The sequence below is a fragment of the Tamandua tetradactyla genome, chromosome 15, assembly GCF_023851605.1.
Source record: "Tamandua tetradactyla isolate mTamTet1 chromosome 15, mTamTet1.pri, whole genome shotgun sequence".
In the NCBI taxonomy this organism is placed as follows: Eukaryota; Metazoa; Chordata; class Mammalia; order Pilosa; family Myrmecophagidae; genus Tamandua; species Tamandua tetradactyla.
This window is the reverse complement of record NC_135341.1, coordinates 44,588,199-44,609,758: the sequence shown is the minus strand read 5'-3', so window position 1 is coordinate 44,609,758 and position 21,560 is coordinate 44,588,199. Positions and strand designations below refer to the sequence as shown.

At 53.3% G+C, this 21,560-nt stretch overlaps 2 protein-coding genes and 1 long non-coding RNA gene across 7 annotated transcripts in view; 1 reads left to right on the top strand and 2 right to left on the bottom strand.

The window, feature by feature from the left end:
- Positions 1-220: 220 nt before the first annotated feature.
- On the bottom strand, positions 221-9,755 carry HHATL (hedgehog acyltransferase like). Of its 2 annotated transcripts, none has more exons than XM_077129653.1 (12): positions 9,524-9,755; positions 7,670-7,788; positions 7,240-7,307; positions 6,567-6,680; positions 6,268-6,462; positions 5,710-5,919; positions 5,069-5,240; positions 4,528-4,672; positions 4,364-4,399; positions 1,256-1,457; positions 657-798; positions 221-447 (listed from the first exon to the last, which is right to left on the bottom strand). In XM_077129653.1, exons 2-12 carry the CDS (start codon positions 7,773-7,775, stop codon positions 326-328), a joined length of 1,512 nt encoding a protein of 503 aa, XP_076985768.1. In that variant the 5' UTR covers positions 7,776-7,788; positions 9,524-9,755; the 3' UTR covers positions 221-325. The 2 variants fall into 2 exon arrangements, with proteins under 2 accessions (XP_076985768.1, XP_076985769.1); XM_077129654.1 differs by having other exon boundaries at positions 9,562-9,755.
- Positions 9,580-21,263, top strand: LOC143657365 (uncharacterized). The gene is made up of 3 exons (XR_013162826.1): positions 9,580-9,675; positions 16,679-16,694; positions 17,974-21,263. It is a non-coding gene; the product is annotated as an uncharacterized LOC143657365 (long non-coding RNA).
- The window catches only part of CCDC13 (coiled-coil domain containing 13), a 70,319-nt gene continuing 60,169 nt past the window's right edge, over positions 11,411-21,560 (bottom strand). For 2 of the 4 annotated variants that reach the window (XM_077129648.1, XM_077129650.1), the window contains exons 14-17: positions 18,484-18,638; positions 15,816-15,930; positions 15,176-15,281; positions 11,411-14,504 (exon numbers count right to left, since the gene is read on the bottom strand). In XM_077129648.1, coding sequence (XP_076985763.1) covers positions 14,430-14,504; positions 15,176-15,281; positions 15,816-15,930; positions 18,484-18,638 — 451 coding nt within the window. In that variant the 3' untranslated portion in view covers positions 11,411-14,429. Of the gene's footprint in view, positions 15,282-15,815; positions 15,931-18,483; positions 18,639-21,560 lie in introns of those variants that run through there. The other 2 variants (XM_077129649.1, XM_077129651.1) reach the window with 2 other exon arrangements.

Here is a 21,560-nt window from a genome sequence, read left to right as displayed (position 1 = left end):
GTCTGGAATTAGGTACTTGAAGAGTCGGTGACCACGTGGTTTGAAGATTCAGGGCTACGGTGTTCATCAGTGGGGTAGCCAAGGTTGGTGGTTTCTGCCCTCCACACCCATGTCCTCAAAGAGCTTGACCCCCTCCCTGAGACCTAGAACCTCCAGCTCCTTATCCAGCATGCATGAGGAGCCAGGACACTGCTGAGGAGGGGCCAGGGAACAGCCAAACTGTGGTAGGAAAGTCTTTTATTCCATTGGTCAGGCCCCAGCTGGCCCAGCCTGGGCCTGGGGCCCAGGAACAACCCAGTGAGCTCTTCCCTCTTCCTGCTCCCACCTACTCTGGTTTCTCTTTGTCCTGCTTCTCCTCCTCCAGGGCCAGGGTTCGCTCACGCTCCTTCACCAGCTGGACACCACAGTAGGTGACAAATAGGACGGCCAGTGTGGTCCGGGGGAACCCTGTGGGGGGAGAGGCATCAGTGCCCAGGGGCAGCACCCCTCCTCAGTGACTGTCCTCTTCCGCCCTCCCTTCCCCCTTGACTGACCCTCTCTGCTGAGTCCATAGGGGAAGGGTGGGGTGGAATGAGGTGGGGGTGGGGGACATTTCATAAGCTCATAGTCCTCGAGGGTGATGCAGCCCACATTCTGCATCCACTCCTGTCCCTCACCTGTGAGCAGCAGGCGCCAGGTGACCAGCTCTGTGAACGCAAGGCTGTTCAGACTCACAAGGTTGTACATGATGATGGCCCAGAAGTTCATGGCCCCAAAGAGCGCCCGGACCCTGCGGGACATCTGCTCCGACAGAGAGGCCTGCCCGGTCCACGGAAGCATCAGCAATGAGGCAAGAGGCCCAGAAGAAAGAGGACACGGATGGTCAGTGGCCTTGCCCACATGGCCATTTGAGTCCTGGGATATGCCTGAGGCTCTGGGAATCCCAGGCTAGCTCTCTTTTTGCTAAATATGAGGATACTGAGGTCCAGAGAGAGAGCAGGACCTGACGAACACAGCCAGGCCTCTGTTCCCATGCCCCTCAGTTGTCCTTGTTCAGGCTCTAGTTCATGCTGAGGAAAGTGGCCCAGAGATGGAGAACATGGGCAGAGGGTAGGGAGGGCAACATGCCCACTGGGTGAGCCATTGCCTGGACAACCAGGGTGGTGGTGAAAAAGTTCTGGAGTAGAGGCCAGATGTGGCTGGGTGACTCCGGTGATCAGCAGTGTTGTCCCCTCTGGTGACTCAGCCAACCCAGCCCCAGCCTGTCCCTGCTCACCTCAATGCGTGCTAGGGGCCCCCACTTTGCCATCTTTTGCACCCAGAGCTCAAAGTTGAGGCCAAAGCAGTTAAGGAATGACCACAGGTAGACAATGTCACAAGGCCCCAACCACAGAGTGGTGATGGCAAATGTGGCCACCGTGGCCCCCAGCTCTGGAATGACTGCAGAATGCTCTCCACCAATGTGGTCATAGACGTACCTGAGGGAAGATGGGAAGAGGGGGCATTGGGAGTGTGAGAAAGGGTGACTATGAGATGGGCAGAGGATACACAACAGGGGCAGCCCTCATTAATCCTGTCACCTGAGCACAGTCAAAATTCCTGGCCTCAGGTGATTGCCCCTCCTCCTGTGCCCAGCTTCAAAAAATAGAGGGCTCAGATCTTCAGGTAAGCTCATTCACTCTCCTTTTTGACCTCATCCAGACCTAAGGCTTCAAATAATATCTCTAAGCTGGTAACCTCCAAATCTTCTTCCGCCCAGTCCCTTTCCTGACTTGTATATCTAACTAGGACATCTGCACTTGGATTGCTGTATGACTGGTTCCCTCAAATGCTTCTCCCCCATCTCAGTTAATGGGACCTGCCACCCATCCAGTAGCTCATGTCAGAAGCCTTTGTACCATCTTGGATTCTCAATTTCCCTCAGGACCCACATCCAGTTCCCCCACATCTGTTGGGTCTACTCAGTCCTGACCCTGCTTAGCACTTCCACTATCTCTACCCTAGTCCAAGCAACCATCACCTCTCCATGGACTATTGCAAGAGCCCCTTAAGTGATCTCCTTGCTTCTGCCTTTACCCTTTCCCCACAGTCCATTCTCCAGCCAGAGGCATCTTTTAGTAGTGGATCTCAGATCACACGACTTCCATGTTTAAATCCTACGATAGCTTCCCATTGCAATTAGATTAAACTCAACCTTCTTTCTATGGCCAGAAGATCCCAGGTAGTTTGGCTCCTGCCTCCTTTCCTGACCTCATACCTGCCATTCTCCCTCTCACTCAGTATGCCCTGGCCTTACTGGCCTTACTGGTCTTTCCCTCGACACACAGCTGATTCCTTCCTCAATGGCTTTGCACTTGTTCTTCCTTCTACCTTGAACTCTCTTCCTCAGATCTCCTTGTCACTCAAGTCTGGTAACCCCCAAATCTTCAGAGAAGCCCGCTCAGACCCCACCTAAAGAAGCTTCTACCCTGCAGCTGCCTTCTGTCTCATCACAGTTTTATTTTCTTCATAGCACTTACCATTCTCTAAAATTACCTTATGTGCTTGTTTATCTGTTTATGGTCTGTTCCTCCCCACTAGATTGTAAGTTCCATGAGTTCAGGGTCTTTGTCATGTTCACTGCTGTATCCCCAGTGTCTAGAACAGTGCCTGGCACATAGTAAGTGCTCAATAAATATGTGTTAAATAAATTGAGTTGAAGAACCATTGAGTTACTGGCTTCTGTATTCCTTGATCTTATTTCCAATGGTTTCTTCTCCAGCCCACCTCAGCCACACACTCCCATGGCAACACCCCTGATTTTGTCACCACTTAAAACTTCACTCCTTCCTAATTGCCACTCTTCATCACCCCTTTCTGACCTTCTGGCTCCAGCTCCAGTTCTTCAACTTCATTAATCCACTCCCCCATCTGTGACCCCTCCCATATTCACCACCCTCCGTAACAGGCTTATACCCATGATTTATCATTATAACACTTATCCCTCACTTCTTCTCACCAGCCTAGGAGATCACATCCACCTACTATCTCCTCACCTGCACCCAGGCAGCTAACCACTTTTGGGAAAATTTCACACTGTCCTATAATGGGATCCATAAATTGACTTTCCCCAACCCCACCTGTGCTCTCAATGCCATGGTTTCTCTAGTCAGCTCTTTCTCCCATGCTCTGTAAAGGCTGCTCCACCCCTATCTTCCCTGCAAATGGTGTGGTGAAGCATCCAGACCAGAAAAGGGGGCACATATGTTCTGTCCCTCCAAGCTCCCAATCCTGCATTTCTCAGCTGATGACTTTCCCTCCTACTTCATGTAGAAAGCTGAAGCCTTCTTTCTACAACATGCACCCTCTTTATCCACACAAGCCTTCCTTCCCTCCTCCTCCCTGAAACCAGGCTTCTACATGGCACTGGGTGCCATCACCTCCTCCCTCCTCAGAGACCATAGTCCTCTGTATTGAATACTTCTTCTCAGCATCCCCCATTATTTCCCATACTTAAAACCTCCCACTTCTCCCTTCAGCCGTTCCCCTGACTCTTGCCCTTCAATATCGTCTTTCTCTTGGAGCTGTCCACACACTCCACCTGGCCATACCTCTCCAGCAAAAGGCTGAAAACCTCCATGTCACCAACACTAATACCTAGTCTCCAGCTTCCTTGGCCCTTGACAGCATCTGACCCAGGTGCCCCATTGTTCCTGGTAGATGGTCTTCTCTTGGTTTCCAGGGTGTCTCATGCTCTTGATTCTCCTCCTGCTCCTCTGATCACTCCTTTCAGTCCCTTCTGCTGGTTCTGTCTTCTTCCCCCAACCAGAGTCCATCCAGACTCAATCTTAGCCTTCCCTTCTTTCCTTTTCTCATTCTACTCTCTCCCCTTAGGACTCACCCACTCCCATAGCCTGAAGACCCGCCCCCGCCCCCCCCCCCCCAACACCATGATGCTGAGTTCCAGCAGTCCTCCAGGCTTCTCTGATTCCCAGATGCTCAGACCCTACCACCTTCCTACATTTTCAGATGGATATCTTCCAGATCTCAAATTAGACATTTCTAAAACTGAACCTGTCTCTGGAAACTGCATCTCCCAGACTGCAGATAAAAACCTGAGTCATCTCCCCTCTCCTTCCCAATACCCCCAATCCATGGCCACCCCCTGTCCTTGCTGCCTGCAATGTGTCTCTAAACTCTGATCACTTCTTTCTGCCTCTAGTACTCCGACCCAAGTCCAAACCTCCATGTCTTTCACCTAGACTTCAGCAATGACCTCTGCACTACCTTCCTTGCTTCCTCTGGCCCAAGGGTGATCTTTAGAAATGTGGGTCTATCTTGGCACTGCCCTGCTCAGACACCTAGCAGGAGAGCTGTATGACCTGCCCCACGTCCCCAAACTTACTTGCAGAGCCAGTCATTGATGCCACGATCGAAGTGCCTGTTGAGGGAGTGCAGATGACAGACATGACATGAATTAGCCAGGCCCATGGCTCCCAGGCCTGCGCACGGAGGGAGCCAAGGGAAGGCAGGGATCCCACTGGCATGCTCCCGGGGTCAGGCACTCACGTTTCTGCGAAGACATAGAGTGCTGTGATGCACTTGGGGGGCTGGGGCGGATCCAGGTGGTCCAGGCGTGCCACGGTATTGACGACGCCGAATAGCACGGCGGCCTTCACCCAGTCATACAGCAGGTTAGAGTAGGCTAGGCCCGCTGGGGACAGGACGCCATCACCACTGGGGGCAGCACGCTGGCCCTGTCCTCCCCAGGCCCCCACATCTCTGGGGAGGCACTGAGCCTGGCCTTTCCCCATGGAGACCCCTTCTCTTTTCCTGGGGGAGGTCTTTGGGCCAGGCCCACTTCTACAAAGCATGCCCCACAGAGATAATCTCTCCACCCCTTCCCCCAGGTGTGGAAACCAATCTTGTTACTGCTCCAGCCTCATGGGACAAAACTTCTCCACCCTTGGAGAGGCGCTGTGCCTTCTCTGGGCCTCAGCTTCCCTGGCTGTGATTCTCTGGGGGCACACAGGGACCATCTGCCTGGAGCAGGGTCCCATCTCCCTGCCTGGAGCAGGGTCCCATCTCCCTCCCTGCCCTGAGCACTCACCGAGGGCACTGTCTGGGAGGCGGTTGGTGAACTTTAGGTCACTGGGGATGGTGAGGATATAAAAGAAGTGAAAGAAGATGTCCACGGCCATGATGGCCGCCACGCTGAGTCCCGCTTGGGCCCGGATGTGCCACAGCTCACCCTTGGGCCTCACAGGCTCCACCTGGCTTACCTGGGGGGATGCCAATAGTCTGAGAGAGGAGGCAAGCCCTGCTAGAGGAGCCTGTCTGAGCGAGAGTCCCCACCTACTGAGGATCTGAGGGTGAGGGGAGACATGGCTTCATCCTAGGAGCTTGTCTGAGGGTGGGAACAGACACCTGGGAGTCTTTGGAGGGTTCTCAGCCTGCCAAGGGAGACCAAGTCTAGTCTTGGGAGCTCCACTTGAGCAGGAGTGAAACATCCATACCCTGGAAGTCCTGTCTGAGGGAGGAGTTATGTCCCCTGTCTGAGAGCTCCTTCCTAGGATCTGATGAGGATGGAGGGGAAGGCATGGCTTCATCCTGGAGTTGTGTCTGAGGGAGGGGGCACAGCCTGCCCAGGGAGTCCTGTCTGAGGTAGGAGACCCGACCTTACTGTAGGAGCCCCTTATCTGAGGGCAGAGACCCAGCCCTGCCTTGGGACCCTACTGGGCATCCCTTTACCTGAGTGTGGAAGCGGTCAAAGGTCATGATGGGCCCAAAGAAGAAGAAAGGCAGGTAGAAGTTGTACTTAAGCAGATCAGCTAGGGAATAGCGGCGGTCAGGGTGGGCACAGCTCTCCAGCGCGAAGCTGGTGCAACGCAGCACCGTGAAGCCGCTGCCCCCATGAAACAGCACCTCTTGAAGATCAAAAGTGCCTGTTACAAACCCGCTCTGGATGGAAGAGAATAGGCCGCCAGCTCACCAGGGCGCCCCACCTCTGGCAGCCCACCAACACAGGGGCCTGTCCCTTCCTCTCTTCCAAAGCCAATCAACATTGGCCCTTGAGGGCCAATTTCATTTAAAGTGGTGAGATAGAGCAGGGAATGAGAGGGACACCTCTCTGCTGGGGTGGAGGTGGCCACTTGTGGTCAGGGGGTACTCTGTGGTCAAAGGCTCGGAGGCAAGTGTGAAAGTGAAAGAAATGCTTGGAGACACTTGGGAAGCAAAGGTTCTGGATGGGGTGAGAAGTTTGGGGTCCTATCCCCATACCCTCCACCCTTGCCCTGCCCCAGTGCACACCTGCCAGGATATTAGGGGGTCAAACTTGAAGGAGGCAAGGCTGACCAGGCCAAGGCTGAGACAGAGCCAGGGCTGGCCTAAGAGTGAGGTGATATAGAGGCTCACGCAGTGGCCAAACAGCAGCAGCAGGTACCCAGGGCCCATCGCGCCCGCCACGGCCAGGGCCCCATACACAGCATACATCCAGGAGCGGAGCTGTGGACAGGGATAAGCCTTCAGTTTATGTATCTGTAGAGATGGGGTATAGGACCCCAGGATCTATTTTCCCAACCTTGTGGCTAAGGAGGAGCTTGGCTCACCTGGGGAGCAACCATGGTGCAGAGTTTAGCAAAAAGCACGTGACCGGAGAGGGCGAAGACGATGACGTTGCGGAAGGAGGTGAACCACATCACCCACTCGAAATCAGCCACGTCCTGGGGCAAGCCAGGCAGGTTAAGGTGGAGAATGGTGTAGCTTGGGCTGGCACCTGGGTTGGTCAGGGCCCAGCACCTTCCCAGCTCCCATGTTCTTCTTAATGAATTAGGAGAGAATGGTGGTTGGAGGTCCCTCTGCTCCCCTCTGCAGGTAGTACCCAGGCAGGTAGGTAAAGAGGGACACCATGCAAGCTGCCCTGCCCCTCAAACTCCCCATCTGGTCAGCACATTGCCCAACATTCCACCATTACTGCTTTGTTCCTAGGAAAGGTGTTCCTGGAGGCTCCTGTCAAGCATATCTTGACTTACAGGACCCATTTCCTAAATGAGCAGGGCTGAAGTACTGGGATAGGGAAGAAGAGTCCAGGCTTGAGGTTTCCCCAGGAGGACACAGGAGAGGTCAACAGAGAAACTGAATATGCTGAAGCTCAAGCTAGACATCTCCCCACTGTGGGCCTCAGTTTCACCCTCTGTTACATGAGGACACCTGTACGAGGGATGGGAGGGATGTCCAGGGGTTGGGGAGCCTGTGGCAGGCCTCGGGATTTGGGGGACCTACCATCTTCCGGCCAATGTACTCCCAGCCCGGCCGCACGGACTCCCGGAAGGCCTTCCTGTGGGCCCCATCTGAGAACAGAGGGTGGCCTCAGAGAGAAGGGTCCGTCCGCACACACGCCCCCCTCCAAGGCTGGTTCCCACCCTGGAGTGAACGGGTCAAGTTGGGGTTTGTCCCTGTCTCTCTGCACCTGCTTCCCCTGGATATTGCTGTGTGCCCGAGTGTACCCGAGTGTCTGTCTGGCTCTGTGTGGCTCTGCATGCATGTCTCTGTCAGTGTCTGCATCTTTGTGTCCCTGGGATTGAACCTTGCTTCTGAGGCCTAGAAAGCACTCTGGGTCTGCATCCTGCATGTTTCTGGCCTTGCTGGTTGGAACCCTGAGGCCCCAAGAGAAGAACGGTCCCACCCTCCTGCACCTGGACCCAACTGTTACCTTGTGACGCCTCCAGGAGGCCCCGGCCAGCGTAGGCCAGGGCCCCACTCAGCACCAGGGAGTACAGGCCCAGCTCAGCCACAGGCAATGCTGTCTTGATTCCCATAGTCTGGAAGGGGCTGGGGGAGATAGGTTGGGTGAGGGCCTCTGCCTAACCCCTCCTTATGGTCTCCAACTTATTTAATGGGATCCCATTCTGAGGGAAGACCGCCCCTCCCATCCCTTGGGGACCTCATGCCATCATTCTCCCACTCCTGCATCCCCCAGTCCTCCCAGGCCCTCAACCCCTAGTGCCCTATCCTAGGTGCCATCCTATCTCCTGGCCCTCTCCTTGAAGCCTATTGAAAGCTGTCTTCACTCTTTGCCTGACTTCCTCACCTTCATTTACTCCTTCATATCTTTTGGGTTGGTCCCCACCGTCTACCCAAACCATTCCTGCCAAGGCCTCTGATGGCCTTCATGTGGAGAAACCCCATCTGCATCACCTCAATCACATTCCTGGCCCCTAGGGTCTCCATCCTCTCTGTGACCCTCCCTAGCTCCTCACAAGCCCTTACTCTGACCCCCATTCCCCTCCCGGAGCTGCCTTTCCTCCCCTGAAATCCCATGACCTCCCCATGTCCTGCCCCCAGCACCAAGCCTCCATCCCCCTCATTCAGCCTCTAGCCTCTCACTGACTCTTATACCCAAGATTCTGGGAAGCCCTGGAATCCTAGCCCTTCCATGTCCCTTATCCCTGTGTGTGTCCATGGCCACACCGGCCCACTCTCTCAGTTCTCTGTGCATTTTAGGACTTGGACATGGACCATAGGCTGTGCTATTTGAGGAGGTGCTCTCATGTAGTGTGTGTGGGGCCAGGCAGGACCAGGGGGGCACCAGGGAGGGTGCTGGCCACTGTCCAAGGTGCTGACTGGTATTGTGCCTAGCTGCTCCCTCCTGCCAGGACCTAGCTCATCCCCAGGAATTCCGCCAGGTCAGATTATCCCTGGGCCTCGGCTAGCACCCATGCCCTTCCCACCTGACTCCAGCCTGGCCTGGAGCTTTCCCTAGGGCCCCACGGGTACAAACTATCAGGATTCAGGGCGCAAATTAAAGAGGGGAGCATATTTAGTGCTCCTCTCTGGCTTGGCCCAGAGACAGCTGATGTGGCTGTTTCCCACCCCAAAGTTTCTCCCAGATCTCCCTCACAAGCCTTGCACCCAGCTCTCCCCAGCTCCCCATAGTCAGCATTCTCCCCATCATACAGATGAAGGGTCATGAACCAAAGAGGGACAGAGACCTGTCAAGGTCACAAAGCAAGCTGGAACCGGCTTCTCTTTGCTTCCCTCTTGAGACCGGGTGTTCTCAGTGAGCCCCTCTGAAATTTTGGGTAATACAAGACTGTCCACTGCCACAACCCATACCAGGGGGCTGCTAGGTCTGACTTCTGCAATGCCAGCCTGAGGGCTGAGGCGGCTCCTTATCAGCCAGGTGGGGGTAGGGTGGCTCCGGAGATCGGGTTAATGGAGCAGGAGTTTGAAACCGGAGCATAGTGAAGAGTCCGCGAAATAGCTTTGTCAGCTGCCTCCTACTCTCCACTTTCCAATTTTAGCTCTCCATGGCCGGTGCGGGGTGTCCCCAGCGAGGCCTCTGTGGGCAGGGCCAGAGCTGGCCCCAGCCTGGGCCCTCTTCCCGAGACCCCTGAGAGGAGACCATCCTGTGGACACAGGGATGCCCTGCTCCTATTCCTCCCTGGCTCAGGTGTACCTGGCATAAAGCCCACTTTTGGAGCCTGTGATCTGGAATGAGGGGCCTGGGGTGGGCCCCACAGGTCTCAGGGGCCCCGGAGCCGCTGCATCCCCGGCTGGCACTGACCTTGGAGAGGCTGTGAGGGACCCTGGCACACTGCCCACCTCAGGGCTCCGAGGTCCTGCGTCCGACCGTGCGTCTGTCCGACCAGCTGGGCTCTGGGGCCACAGTGGGGTGTGTCCAGCCCTGGGGTCCCCACCCCCTCAAGGCCACGAGCGGTGAGTGGTGACAGCAGGAGGAGGGGGGTGGAGGAGGAGGGCAGGGAGGAGGTGGCCTTCCAGGAGGAGAGCTGAGTGGAGCGGAGCAGAGCCGAGCGCTGCAGAGCTACTGGCCGCAGGAAGCCGCAAGGAGGACCGGGACTGGGGGTGGGGTGGGGTGGGAGGAAGGGGGGCAGCCAGCAGTGTAGGTTCAGGCAGGGACACCTGAGCCTTACTTCAACCTGCCTCCCCTGGACCCCAGATAGCCTTTACCTCCCTGCCACTGCTAGTAAGGACTCCCCTCTTCCAGGAAGCCTTCCTGGTGGCCCCACTGATCTCTACAGGGCTCATGAGTCCTGTCCCTGCCACAGAGGCACACACACTCACCCACATGCACACATCTTTTTGTCTTGGCTTCATGGGCTCCAGCCCCCACAGTTACATGTAAGTCTCTAAGGGCTCTCTCTAGCAGGCCCATCTACTGCCTGCCCTGATCCTGCTCATCATGCCAGGTGTCCTGGCTGCCCAGGCATCTGTGGCTTGGGGAACACTGGCTTGTCTAGAGGAATTGGAACTTGGATGAGACATGGCTGAGAGGGACACCCATACCCCAACCCTACCCCAAAGGGAGTTGTTGGGGAGAGAGGGGAGAGATACTAGTATCATTTGGCAAGGCTTGAGTGGGTACTTGGAGTGACTGGCATTCTCTCAGTGGCAGGGTGGAGGCAGACAGGAGTGTCTCCCACCAACTGGAACTCCTCTGGAAGGGGACGCTTACTCTGGGAAGGGACAGCTAAAACCTCATTCTTGGCCACCTAATAGGAAGGGATATCCTGAAGAAGTCGGGAGCCTCTATATGTTCCCCTTCGGGGTGAGGTTCCCAGAATCTGGGCATGCTGTATGTATGGTTTTGTGACATACCTGGGGTAGGGGACAGGGGTCTGAAGGGTAGAAGGAGTTATGTGACCACGATCAGTCAAAGCACAGGTCCTGGAGCCCTGGTGGTCACCTGAGGCTCAGGTGAGGATGGGGGGTGAAGAAGCTGCTCCCCCCAACCCATACCTTTCTAGGTAAGGATCTGGGAAGGGGAGAAAGATTCCTCATGCCCTCCTCAATGCATGTAGGCAATGAGCTTCCTCCCAGGCATGCAGGTATATGCTGGTCCAGAGGAAGAAGCAGAGACCCCAGTTCACATTCCACCCAGACTGTCATGGAGACACATCCACACAGGCACACACAAGACAAGCAGCACCTCAAAGAGAGATCTCTGATTCACCCCAGACTCCATCTTATTATTTTAAGTATGATGCATTATTCTAAGTACCGTGGACTAGGGATTGCTTGTTGTTCACTGCTGGGTCCCCAGTGCTTACAGCAGAACTTGGCATGTACTTGTGGGATGCATGAGTATTGTGGAGAGGGCCCCGCACACCCATTTCTCAGAGACAGGCCTGGAGTCTAGAGGCACCATCTCTGGGGGTGGTGTCAGCTGAGAACACATGCAGGGTTGGTTACTAGTCCCCGACCCTGAGAAGCAGTAAACAGTGATCACTGCAAAGTGTGGTGGACAAGTGAGGGCTGCAGTTGGAGATCATAGACACTGGAGGAGGCCAGTGTCAGGGAGAGGTGCTGGAGCTAGGTTGCAAGGCTTCAGGACGGCTTCCTGGAGGCGGTGACACCTGAGCAAAGTCCCAACAGCACAGTCAATGGTTGTCAGAGTAGGGGTAAGTAGTAGTAGCCAGGCATGGTTCTAAGGTTGTGTATGAATCAATTCATTTAATGTCATGACAACCCATAAAGGAGGTATATCCCCAGTTAGAAGAGGGAACATGACAAACAAGGCCAAGCAGTTATGGGTCAACTCCACAAACTTCTGAACCTGAATGCTCTGCAGGTTGAGTCTCCAGCTCACCAACACCCGGCGCTGGCTGAGACCAGCCTGGGCAGGCTTGCCATCCAGTGGGTGCCTTACTCAGGTTCAAAGAAAGCAGCTCCAGGTAGCAGATGGGGTTATTGGGCCCAGAGCTTAAAGCATGGATTCAGTCAACAGCCTTGAGATTCAGCTCTGCCCTTCTGGCAAGATTTGGGCAAACTGCCCCCACTTCTCTGTATCTCAGAACCTCATCTGTAAAATGGGCAACTCCATGGGTTCTTGGGGGATGTAATGAGTAACTCCATGACAAGCACCTGGTTTTGCTGAACTGCTCACAGGGGATTTAGGGTGCCAACAAATCCCCTCACCCCAGAGGCCCAGAGAACCCCCTCACAGCAGTGAGGGAATATATATTTGGGTGACCTCAAGCAGTGGTATCCGCAGGGAGCTTGGCATGTGGGGTTGGAGGGAAAGGTGGAGGGCTGAAGAGGCCCTTTGTACCTGGAGCTGGACAGCCAGAGGCCAGCTCCCTCCTTTATGGAGGGTGGTGGGAGAGGAGAAGGTTGGTATGGCCTGTCTACAAAACAAGGGATAGGAAGCTGTGACTGGGATAAGACCAGCACAAGGGTTTGGGGTCAGTGTCCCACATGCTGCAAGGCCCACTGGGAAGGATGTATCGGAGAGGGGGGCCAATTCTCTCAAGCCTTAAAAACCAAATCCCCTTCATCTTACAATGTTTTTTTTTGCTTGTTCGCTCAAAAAATTCAGGACAAGTACTCTATGTATGTGTTTGTGTGTACAATTGTATTTTGTGTGTTTCTGCATGGAGGCTGTGTATTTTGTGTCATATATCATTTGTGGCCTGTATATATGTGTGTGCTGCATATGTGGTGTATTTATGTGCTGTGCAGTGTTGGAATGTGTGATGTGTAGTATGTGTTTGTGTGTATATGTGTACTGCTGGTGTGTTGTGTTTTGTATATGTGGGGCTCAGAGATCATAGAAGAGATGGTGTGTGGATGCAGCACCTGTGGGAAGGGGGGGTGGGCAGGCAGAGATTTCCTTGTACTAAGGGCTGGCTGTGGGCTCACTGGAGGAGAAGGGGAGGAGAGTCTGGTTCTGGCTGCTGGATGTGGGGGGACCCAGAGCAGCACCCCTGCTGCAAGACACCCTGACCTGGGCTCCTGGGAGCAGGGAAGGGGCCCAGCAGTGATGGGATGTGTTCAGGGCCCGAATTAGCCTGAGCCAGTTCATGACCTTGCCCAGCTCAGCTGTGATGCCGCATGGGGAGGGACAGCAGCCAAGCTACGCCCACGGCTCAACTAGGTCTCACCTGTCAGTGCCGGAACCTGAGTATCCAGGCCTGCTTGGGGTGTGGCCAGGCAGAGTCCTCACCTGAGGCCTCTGGGCCACTCACACTCTTTCCTTGTCCTTACCTTTCCACACCCCAGGGTGCCTCCTTCAACTAACCTTGCCTTCAGGGCAGGAATCTCAAGTGTTCTCATCTGTAAAAGGCAAGCCCAGCTCATCTGCTACCCAACTTATCTGAGTGGTGGGGAGGTCATCCTTAGGGCCCCAGGGCAGATGGTATTGTCCAGAAGGGGCCATGGGCACGACCCCCTACCTGGCCCATCCAGGTGATATCCTTCAGAGCCTCAGCCCTGGGCCCCTTTGTCACATCTCCTTCCCTTCACTTCCTTCTCCCAGGCTTTCCTGGGCCTTGCCCTTGCCCCTGCCTCTACCTTAGGGTGAATAACAGATGGCTCCACTGCCCCTTACCCCTCTCAGATCTGGACAACCATTCCAGGAGCCAGTGAGGAAGGTGGGAGGCTCTGTGGCACCAGGGCCAGTTGCTGCACCCACCACCACCCGCACCATCGTGGTCCTGTTTCCTGGGCTGTTCAGACTGGACCAGGCTTCAGGAGAGCAGGAAGCAAGTCAGATTCACCTCCCGGCCTTGCCCTATTTGGAGTTCCTGGAGATCAGGGGCTGTGTCTATTCACCTCTGCAGCCCTGTGCCTTGGCAGAGTTGCTGCTCAAGTATTTGTTGAAATAACAGCGGTAATGCTAACAGTCAACAATTATTTTGCACTCACTCTGTGCCAGGCACTGCTCTAAGCACTTGCCCCCTTTTAACTCACTGAACCCTGCAGAGGGATTCTGATGAGGGCTGGAGGCAGGCTGGGGAAGCAGAGGGCAGGTGCTAGCAGATGAGATGAAGACGCTTGCCTTGAGCTCCACGTGTGTGCATGTGTACAAGTCCCTATGTGCATCTACATATGTGTGTGGCACAGCACAAGTGACTGCCTTCACTTGGGGGGATGAATCTGCTTCAAGAACATGCATGCTCCCCTGTGCCTGTGGGCATGTCCACATGTATGAACACTCCTCTGGGTGGGAGAGTCTGTGAGCCTGGATGTTGGCCTATATAAGCTTGTGCACCGGTGAACTGAATCTACTACACGTGTGCTTCTGCATCTCTGCGTGGGCCTCTGTGTGGCCAGAATGTCTGTGGTTGAGGTGTGTGGCTCTGGGTGACTGTTCCTGTGGTCACAACTGTAGTTGAGATGGAGTAACACTGCAACACCACAGATGGAGCTGGGGACTTGTGAGGGCCCTTGCACAGCCGTTCCAGCTTATCCCTGTGCTGCGGTGTACTGCACCTTAGCCTGGACCCACTGCCTAAAAATCTTCCTGCCCATAGATCTGGCTCTCTGCCACTGGCACACACCAGCTACAGCATTTTGGGGGCACAGATAAGTGCCTCTTGGAGTCACTGGCTGGGAGTAGAGCTGAACAGCTGTGGAGTGGGCAGTCTGCTCTTCTGGAGAACCCTTGATTTGAAGGCAGGTTGGCCAGGGTTAAATATTAGTATTTCTTCTTTCAGTGAGTCTGGGTTTCTTCATCTGTCAAACAGGGTGAGAATCCCCTGGAATATTGGGTTAGGTTTCCACAGTAGATGCTCACTCACTGGGAGCTGCAGTGATTATGAAAATAATAGTTATTACAAGTTCAAGGACCTCCATCTGAGGGAGAGACCTGAATATTGGGCTAAAAAGGTGGTTAAGAGTTTGGAGAGGTGGTATCTCATGTCTGTGGCGGGTGGGGTGGCCACAGATGGAGCCATAGAGGGTTGAGGGGTGGGGGATGCCCCAAAGAGGGGGGAGGGTGGGGCTGGGTGACCTGGGGAATGCACACAGCCTACAACATTGAGAGCTCTCCAGCGTGTTTAGAGCTGTGTGGGCATGCAGAATCCCCAGCTGGGCCCTAGAGCAAGGTTGATGAGCACATGCTGGGGGCTGCATCTGACTGTTCACGTTGGCTGGGAGTCACAGAGCTTGCTGATGCCAAGTGGGCTGCTGGCCCTCCTCTGTGATAGCCAAGCCCACCCAGGGTCTCCTTTCGAGGCTCTACCAGGGCTTTTCTTTTGCCCTCCTGGCCTGTGACCTTGGCTCTGTTCACCCTTGGGGAGCCTCTTTTTGGAGGAGGAGTTGAGCTGGCTGCTCTGGGCTGGTTCCTGGGGCAGATAGAGCAAGCCCCCAGTCAGAACCTCATTCGTCCTCTTAAAAAGCCTCAGACTGACATGGCCACCACCTAGTGCTTGTCTGCCTTCTGTTGCCGCAGAGCCTGCAGGAAGACTCCTTTCACCTGGCCCAGGGCCTCGTGGTACATGCGGAAGTCCTCCTCCTTTCCCCGCAGGGCACTGTCCAGGGCAGCCTTCAGCATCTCGTTCTCCTCCACCTGGATGGTCAGCCTGGACCACATGGAGACAGGGCTCAGTACTACCCCAAGTTGGCACTGTTTGTGCACAGGCATGGACGTGTACAAGGGCCTCTGGAAATGTGGCTTCCAGCATGCTACTCCACAGGGCCTCACTAGCCAATCCCCTCCTCCCATGGACCCTCGGAGTTCTTTGCTGGGGTTAGCCCACAGCCCTGGGTCTGGCGCCCAGTAGCTTTCATCAAATGTCAGCTGCCCTAAGGCTTAGTATTAAATTGTAGAGGTCTCCCCACCTCCTTTCCCATCACTGCGTATGATTTTAAAAGGTTTAACAAAGTGAGATGAGTGGACTTAGCAACCCATGCTTAATACACATATTCTTGGGGATCACAGGGATACCTGGGGCCTGGCTGGATCCCCTGCCCCCGAAGATGGGTCCCTGGAATGCAGGGCTTGAAGGCCAGCAGGGCACCTTCTGGGCAACCAGAATTTGAAGGTACAAGGGGGAGGGGCCCAGCACCTCCACCCCAACACTTCCACCCTTTCAGGAAGATGAGGTAGGGAGCACCTGGTGGTCAGCTCCTCCAACTGGGATTCCACGGGCACATCGGAAGGCTGGGTGAAGGGCATGTCCTTCCTCTCACTCACATTCGGGTTGTACCTGGTGTTAGAGGTGGGCAGACCTGTGGGGCAGTGGCAACCACTTTCTGTGATGAGGCCATAGACCATTGCTAACACCTTCCATTTCCTGCCCCCCTTGCCCACTTCCCACCCGCCATGCATTTGCTCTTGGTGTTCCCACCGCCTGCATTTCTTTCCCTGCTTTTCTATTTATTGAAACATTATACTCCCTTCAAGGTGCAGGGCAAGGGCTTCCTCCCTCCAGAAGCCCTCTATGATGTCTGCTCTACACTGCCCTGCTCCTGACACTGCCTGCTTTATACAAGGAAGTTCCTTACTTCACTGACTCCATCTTTATACTTTCCAAGTTTCTGGTAATTTGTTTCCAACAAGAACAGCTAGCCAGGACTGAGGTCTGGCTTGCTGTTTGAGCTGGCTGTCACTTCATCTGAGCTCTCGCACCCCTGGATCTCCCTTCCTAACCGGCCTGTGTCTCAGAAACAGGGGGATCTAGAACGACTGGAGCCAGGCCACAGAACACTCAGAGAAGGAGACAAAGCACAATTCGTGGAACTCATATCAGAGAATCAGAAACCCATTGCACAGAAAGAAACCCATTGCACGTGGCTCATAGGGGTGGAATGGTCCAGGGGAACTACAGGAATCAGCCACCCTGGCTTTAAAGTCCTTCTGTGTGGCCTCAGCATCAAGTCCTCTGAGCCTGTTTTGTTTCCTTACCTGTAAGATGAAAATGACAGTTCTTTCTTTTTTTTTTTTTTACATGGGCGGTCACTGGCAAAACAAACCTAGGTCTACGGCATGGCAGGTGAGTACTCTGCCTGCTGAGCCACTGTGACCCTGAAAATGACAGTTCTTGCCTCCAGAGCTTTGTGAGGCCTGAGTTCACATTTGGCCTTGGAGGCCTGTGCGATTAGAGTGCCTTGTCAGCATTCAGTGACTTTCTAACCTGTATCTTCTTCTCCTCCCCCTCATTCTACTCCAGCCTCCCTGCCTTGTTGCTATCTGTTCCCAACCTTGAGCCAAGCTCCAACCACAGTGCCTTTGCACTTGCTTTTCCCTCAGTCTGGTATGCTCTTCCCCCAGTATCTGCATGGAATACCCCCTCCTTCTTCCTCTGTCTCTGCTCAGATGTCAACCTCAAAGTGAGGTCTTTACTGGCTACCCCACGAAAAAGTTTTTTCAGCACCTCCGCCCCTTCCTCTGCTTCAAGCCATAGCATTCTTTCACCACCTGAAATATCATGCCTTTTTCTGGTTTATTTGTTTATTGTCTGTCTCTCCAACTGGAATGGAACTGCCACAAGGGAGTGAATTCCAGAATCTGGTCTCCTCATTTTACCAGGGTGAGCCCTTCCACGTCTCAGCACAGCAGGTGGCAAAAGCCACATGCCTCTCAGGCAACTACCCATCACTGTCCAGGCAAGACTAAAATGGTTTCTTGCCAGAGTTCTGGGAAAATTGCCATAGCTTAGCCCTCCCTGTTAGGAGCCTGGCCACCCTGCAGGAGGTGGGCCTGAGGCTTGAGGACACCATACTCCTGGAGGGCCTATCACTGAGGACCCAGGAATGTCAACAGGGCTGAGTCCCAGGGACCTTTCCCAACCTGGTGACTCAGCAATCCCTGGAAATCCCCCTCAAGTCCCTGGGCCCTGCTGGTGGGAGAGAGCAAGTCCCATCTCTGGCCTGTCCTGAAATATTCTGACTTTGATGGGGCTGAGTGTTGGGAACAAGGGTCTGAGTGATCTCAGTTGAGGAGAGAAGCGGGGAGCACTGGGCAGCAGCACCTACACCCCATAGCCTAGAGAGTAGTGGAGAAATGGCTTCTGGCTCTAGGATTCCATATCTCCAGCTCACTGTAGCCCTGTTGTTCTAGTGACTACACCTTGAGAACCACTGCCATAGAGCAATAGACCTTTTAGTTAAAGATAATATTTCCCAGTTTCCCTCAGCTGCTGGGTATGACTACATGACTAGGGTCTGGCCAACAGGATGAGAATGGAAATGATGAATGCAGAGTTAGGGTCATTCCCTTAAAAGGAAAGGAGGATAAGTTTGTTTCCCTCTCTCCTCTCATTTCTGCTGCAGGTGGGGGAAACTAAAGCAAGCATCTTAGACCAGGAGATGGAAGCTGTGTGTTGAGGAGCCTGAGTCCCCAAAGCCTGTGGAGAGGCCATGTCAGCCGTGTTTATACTCCTGTTTCAGCCACTGCTGCTTCGGTTTCCCCAGCAGACCAACTTTGCCTATGATTAACTTTGAACAAAATCAGCTCAGGACAGGGTTGAGGGCTGGGGGCTGAGGGGAGTGGCAATGGAGTTTGTGGCTAAGGGCAGTCAACAGAGGAACCTCAGGCTAAGGGCTCACAGGTGGGCTGGGCTGGCCACATGGCCCCCTGGAGCTCTCAAGCTCCTGGTTCTGCAGAAGAGGGCATGGGAATTGAATACCCAGCCGTGGGGGCAGGCAGGGCTCCATCCAATGAAGGCTTCTGCTTCCCATATTCCTACTGATGGACTGAACAGTGCTGCTGATTGGATCTCCCATCAGCAGCAAGGCTGCCCCCCCCCCGCCCCCCACTGGGGTCCCTGCCATCGCTCCTACCTGTTTTGCTCCTGGGAGCTGCTCTCTGAGAGGCTGGAGCCCGTCCAGGCTCCAAGCACATCTTTTCCAAATGTTGCTCCAACACCACTGTGCGTTGCCGCTCCTCCTGCAGCTTCCTCTCTGACTCTAGAAGCTTGCCATTGCTCTCATCCACCCTGGCAATTAGAAAGGAGGGACTGACACACTCCCTGGCAGGCAGTGGGCAGTCCCACCCCACCTGCTCAGGGTACTCAGCAGAGTGGGCAAACCTTACATTGGTGATAGTAGGACTTACTTACTCTTCTATTTATATTGCAGTAACTGTGTTACTGGGACTAAGCATTAAAAATCTGATCATTTTCTCCAAGGCTTATACTGACAAAATCAGCAGCCCCTCTTCATCCTTCCTCATTCCCAGTTCCTGCTGTTCAAAAGCAACCACTTAAAACACTTTTAGCTGTTTCTTCAAATATTTATGGCCATATTTCTACAGATGCTTATGCTGCTATTTCTTTTAAGGTCTAAATCTAATTTTCTGACTTCCTGTCATGCAACATGAGAATTTAGTTTTCTTATAGTACTCTACCCCCCACCCACAAGCAGAATCACCTCCCTACTTCCCGTATGTATATTACCATTTTGGGGGGCTGTGTTAATTTTGGGTAGGGTATTAGTTTTCTATTGCTGCTATAACGGATTACCACAAACTAAGCAGTTTAAAACAATTTATTTATTATTTCACATTTCTGTAGGTCAGAAATCTGGCAAGCTTAGCTGGTTTCTCTGCTCTAAGTTCCACAAGGTCAAAGTTAAGATGTTGGCTGACCTGGGCTTTTGCCTGGGGGGGGGGGGGGAGTGGAGGAGAATCTACTTCCTTCCTGGCTCATTCAGATTGATGGCAGAATTTAGTTGCATAAGACTAAGGGTCCTGATTCTTTGCTGGCTGTCAGCTGGGAATCATTTTCAGCTTCTAGAGACCACCTGACCTCCCATGTCTTCACAGCCAACAGCAGCAGGTCCTTCTCACACTTTAATCTCTCTAGTATCTACTGTACTAAGCCCAATTGCAGAAATTTCTCTGCTTTTAAGGGCACAAGTGATTAGATTGGGCCCACCTGGATAATCCAGGATAGTCTCCCTATTTTAAAGCCATAGCCATAATTATACCTATAAAGTCCCTTCTGGCATGCAATGTAAAATATTCATAGGCATAACAGCAGGGAGTAAAGGGCCAAAACCCTGCCTACCACAGGGGGTTGCACTGTTAAAGCAAATATTCAGAGCAAGACTCAGATCAATAGTATACTAATGCTAATAATAGTACTGATAATAATAAAGGAAATTTATTGTTATTATTTTTTTGTTTCCCTGGAGTTAGTGATTGCCTTAAGTTATTTTACACCAAGGTTTTGTTTACTCCCACTAGGACTGGGGCTAACGTCCTTTCTGTGGCTGGGTATGGCATTTCAGACTTTGGTACTATAGGCTCAGCTAGAAGGCCAGGACTCTCTGAGATCTAACACAAACTAAGGGCACACACATGCAAATCATGATGGCAGTCTGGAAATTAATAGTGTTCAAGAAAGTGGTCTTTTCACCGTGGTGAAGGGTCAAAAAAGCTGCTAACAAAATCTTGGCAAGGAAAGTTCAGGGTCTGAGAAAAACACACATGGCCAAGGAATTCAAGCATGTTCTCTGAAACTTTATTTGCAAAAGCAAAATCCCAAAACAACCTAATGACCAATCAATAGCGGAAAGGCAAAACAAATGGTGGCATCTTTGTACCATGGAATATGATAGAGTTTTGCTGTCCTTCCATCCATAACTCTTCCACTTAAAACACTCCCAGCTTCTGTGGTTCTCATCTAGAATGACCCTCACTGTGTCTTGGCTGTGATCTCCTCAGGAAGCCCCAATTCTGAGAGAAGGCCACGCCACTCCATCATTCACTTACTCACTCATCACTCATGAAACATACTGACCATCACACGTGCCAGGCACTGTTCCATGTGCCTGCCCCCATAGAACTTTCTGCCTTGTGGGAGAACGGGGAACATGTATCTAATGTAAGGATGTGGTAGGCACGAAGAAGGAAATGAAGCATGTTAGGAAGGAGATATAGAGTCAGGGGCAATGCTATTTTAAGTGAGGTATTCTGGGAAGGTCTCCCAGGTGACAATGAATAGAGACCTGAATGTCAGAGATACCTTCATGATAGTCATGAAGGTCTAGGGAAGACCATTCCAGGCAGAGAGAATAACAAGTGCAAAGACCTAGAGATGGGAATAAGTGTGGCTTGCTGAGAAGGGGAAGGGGTCTGGAACATAGAGAATGGAGGGCAAGATGTCTAAGAAGAGGTTGGAGAGGAAGGCAGGAGAAAAATCAAGCCTGACTTTGCAGACCTTGGCAAGAGGCCTGTATTTTATTCTAAGGTCCATAGGAACCCACTAGGAGTAACAGGATCTGCTTTGCATTTCAAAGATCTTTCTGGTAGCCACCTGGAGAATAGGGTAAGGGCAAGAATAGAAGTGGGAAGAACAGACAGGCAACTGTTGCTGGCATCAGGTGGGTGAGGAGGGTGTCCTGAGTGGGGCCAGTGGCTATGGAGATGACAAGAAGGGGTCAGGCACAGTGTGGGCTTTGAGGGTGCTGAGAGTTACTGGCTCACCCCCCTTAACCCTGCCTTGCCCTGAATGATATGCAAGGGATAACTCCAGCTCTTAGTATTTGTCCCCCCACCCCAAAACACAGAAAAATGCAACACCAGGCTGCTTGTCCCCAAGCTCCTCTAATCCCTTCTCTACTTCCATGCCTTACCCTACCCCTGCACCACTTTATCCTCCAACCTCAGCTGGGGTGTCACCTTTTCCAAGCCCTTCTACCTCCTGCTCCCCTCCTTATCTGATCCTCACCCCAAAGACCCTCAATCTTCATCCTCAACACACAGCACAAATGATGTTTCCTTGGGCCATGCCCTCCACCCACGGTGTGGCCAAGGCTGAATGTAGCAGGGCATACAAAAGGGTGCCACATATTGAGCCACCCTCTTTTTCATCTTGGGTTAAGGCCTGACCACCATACTTTGGGAAAGGTGACCT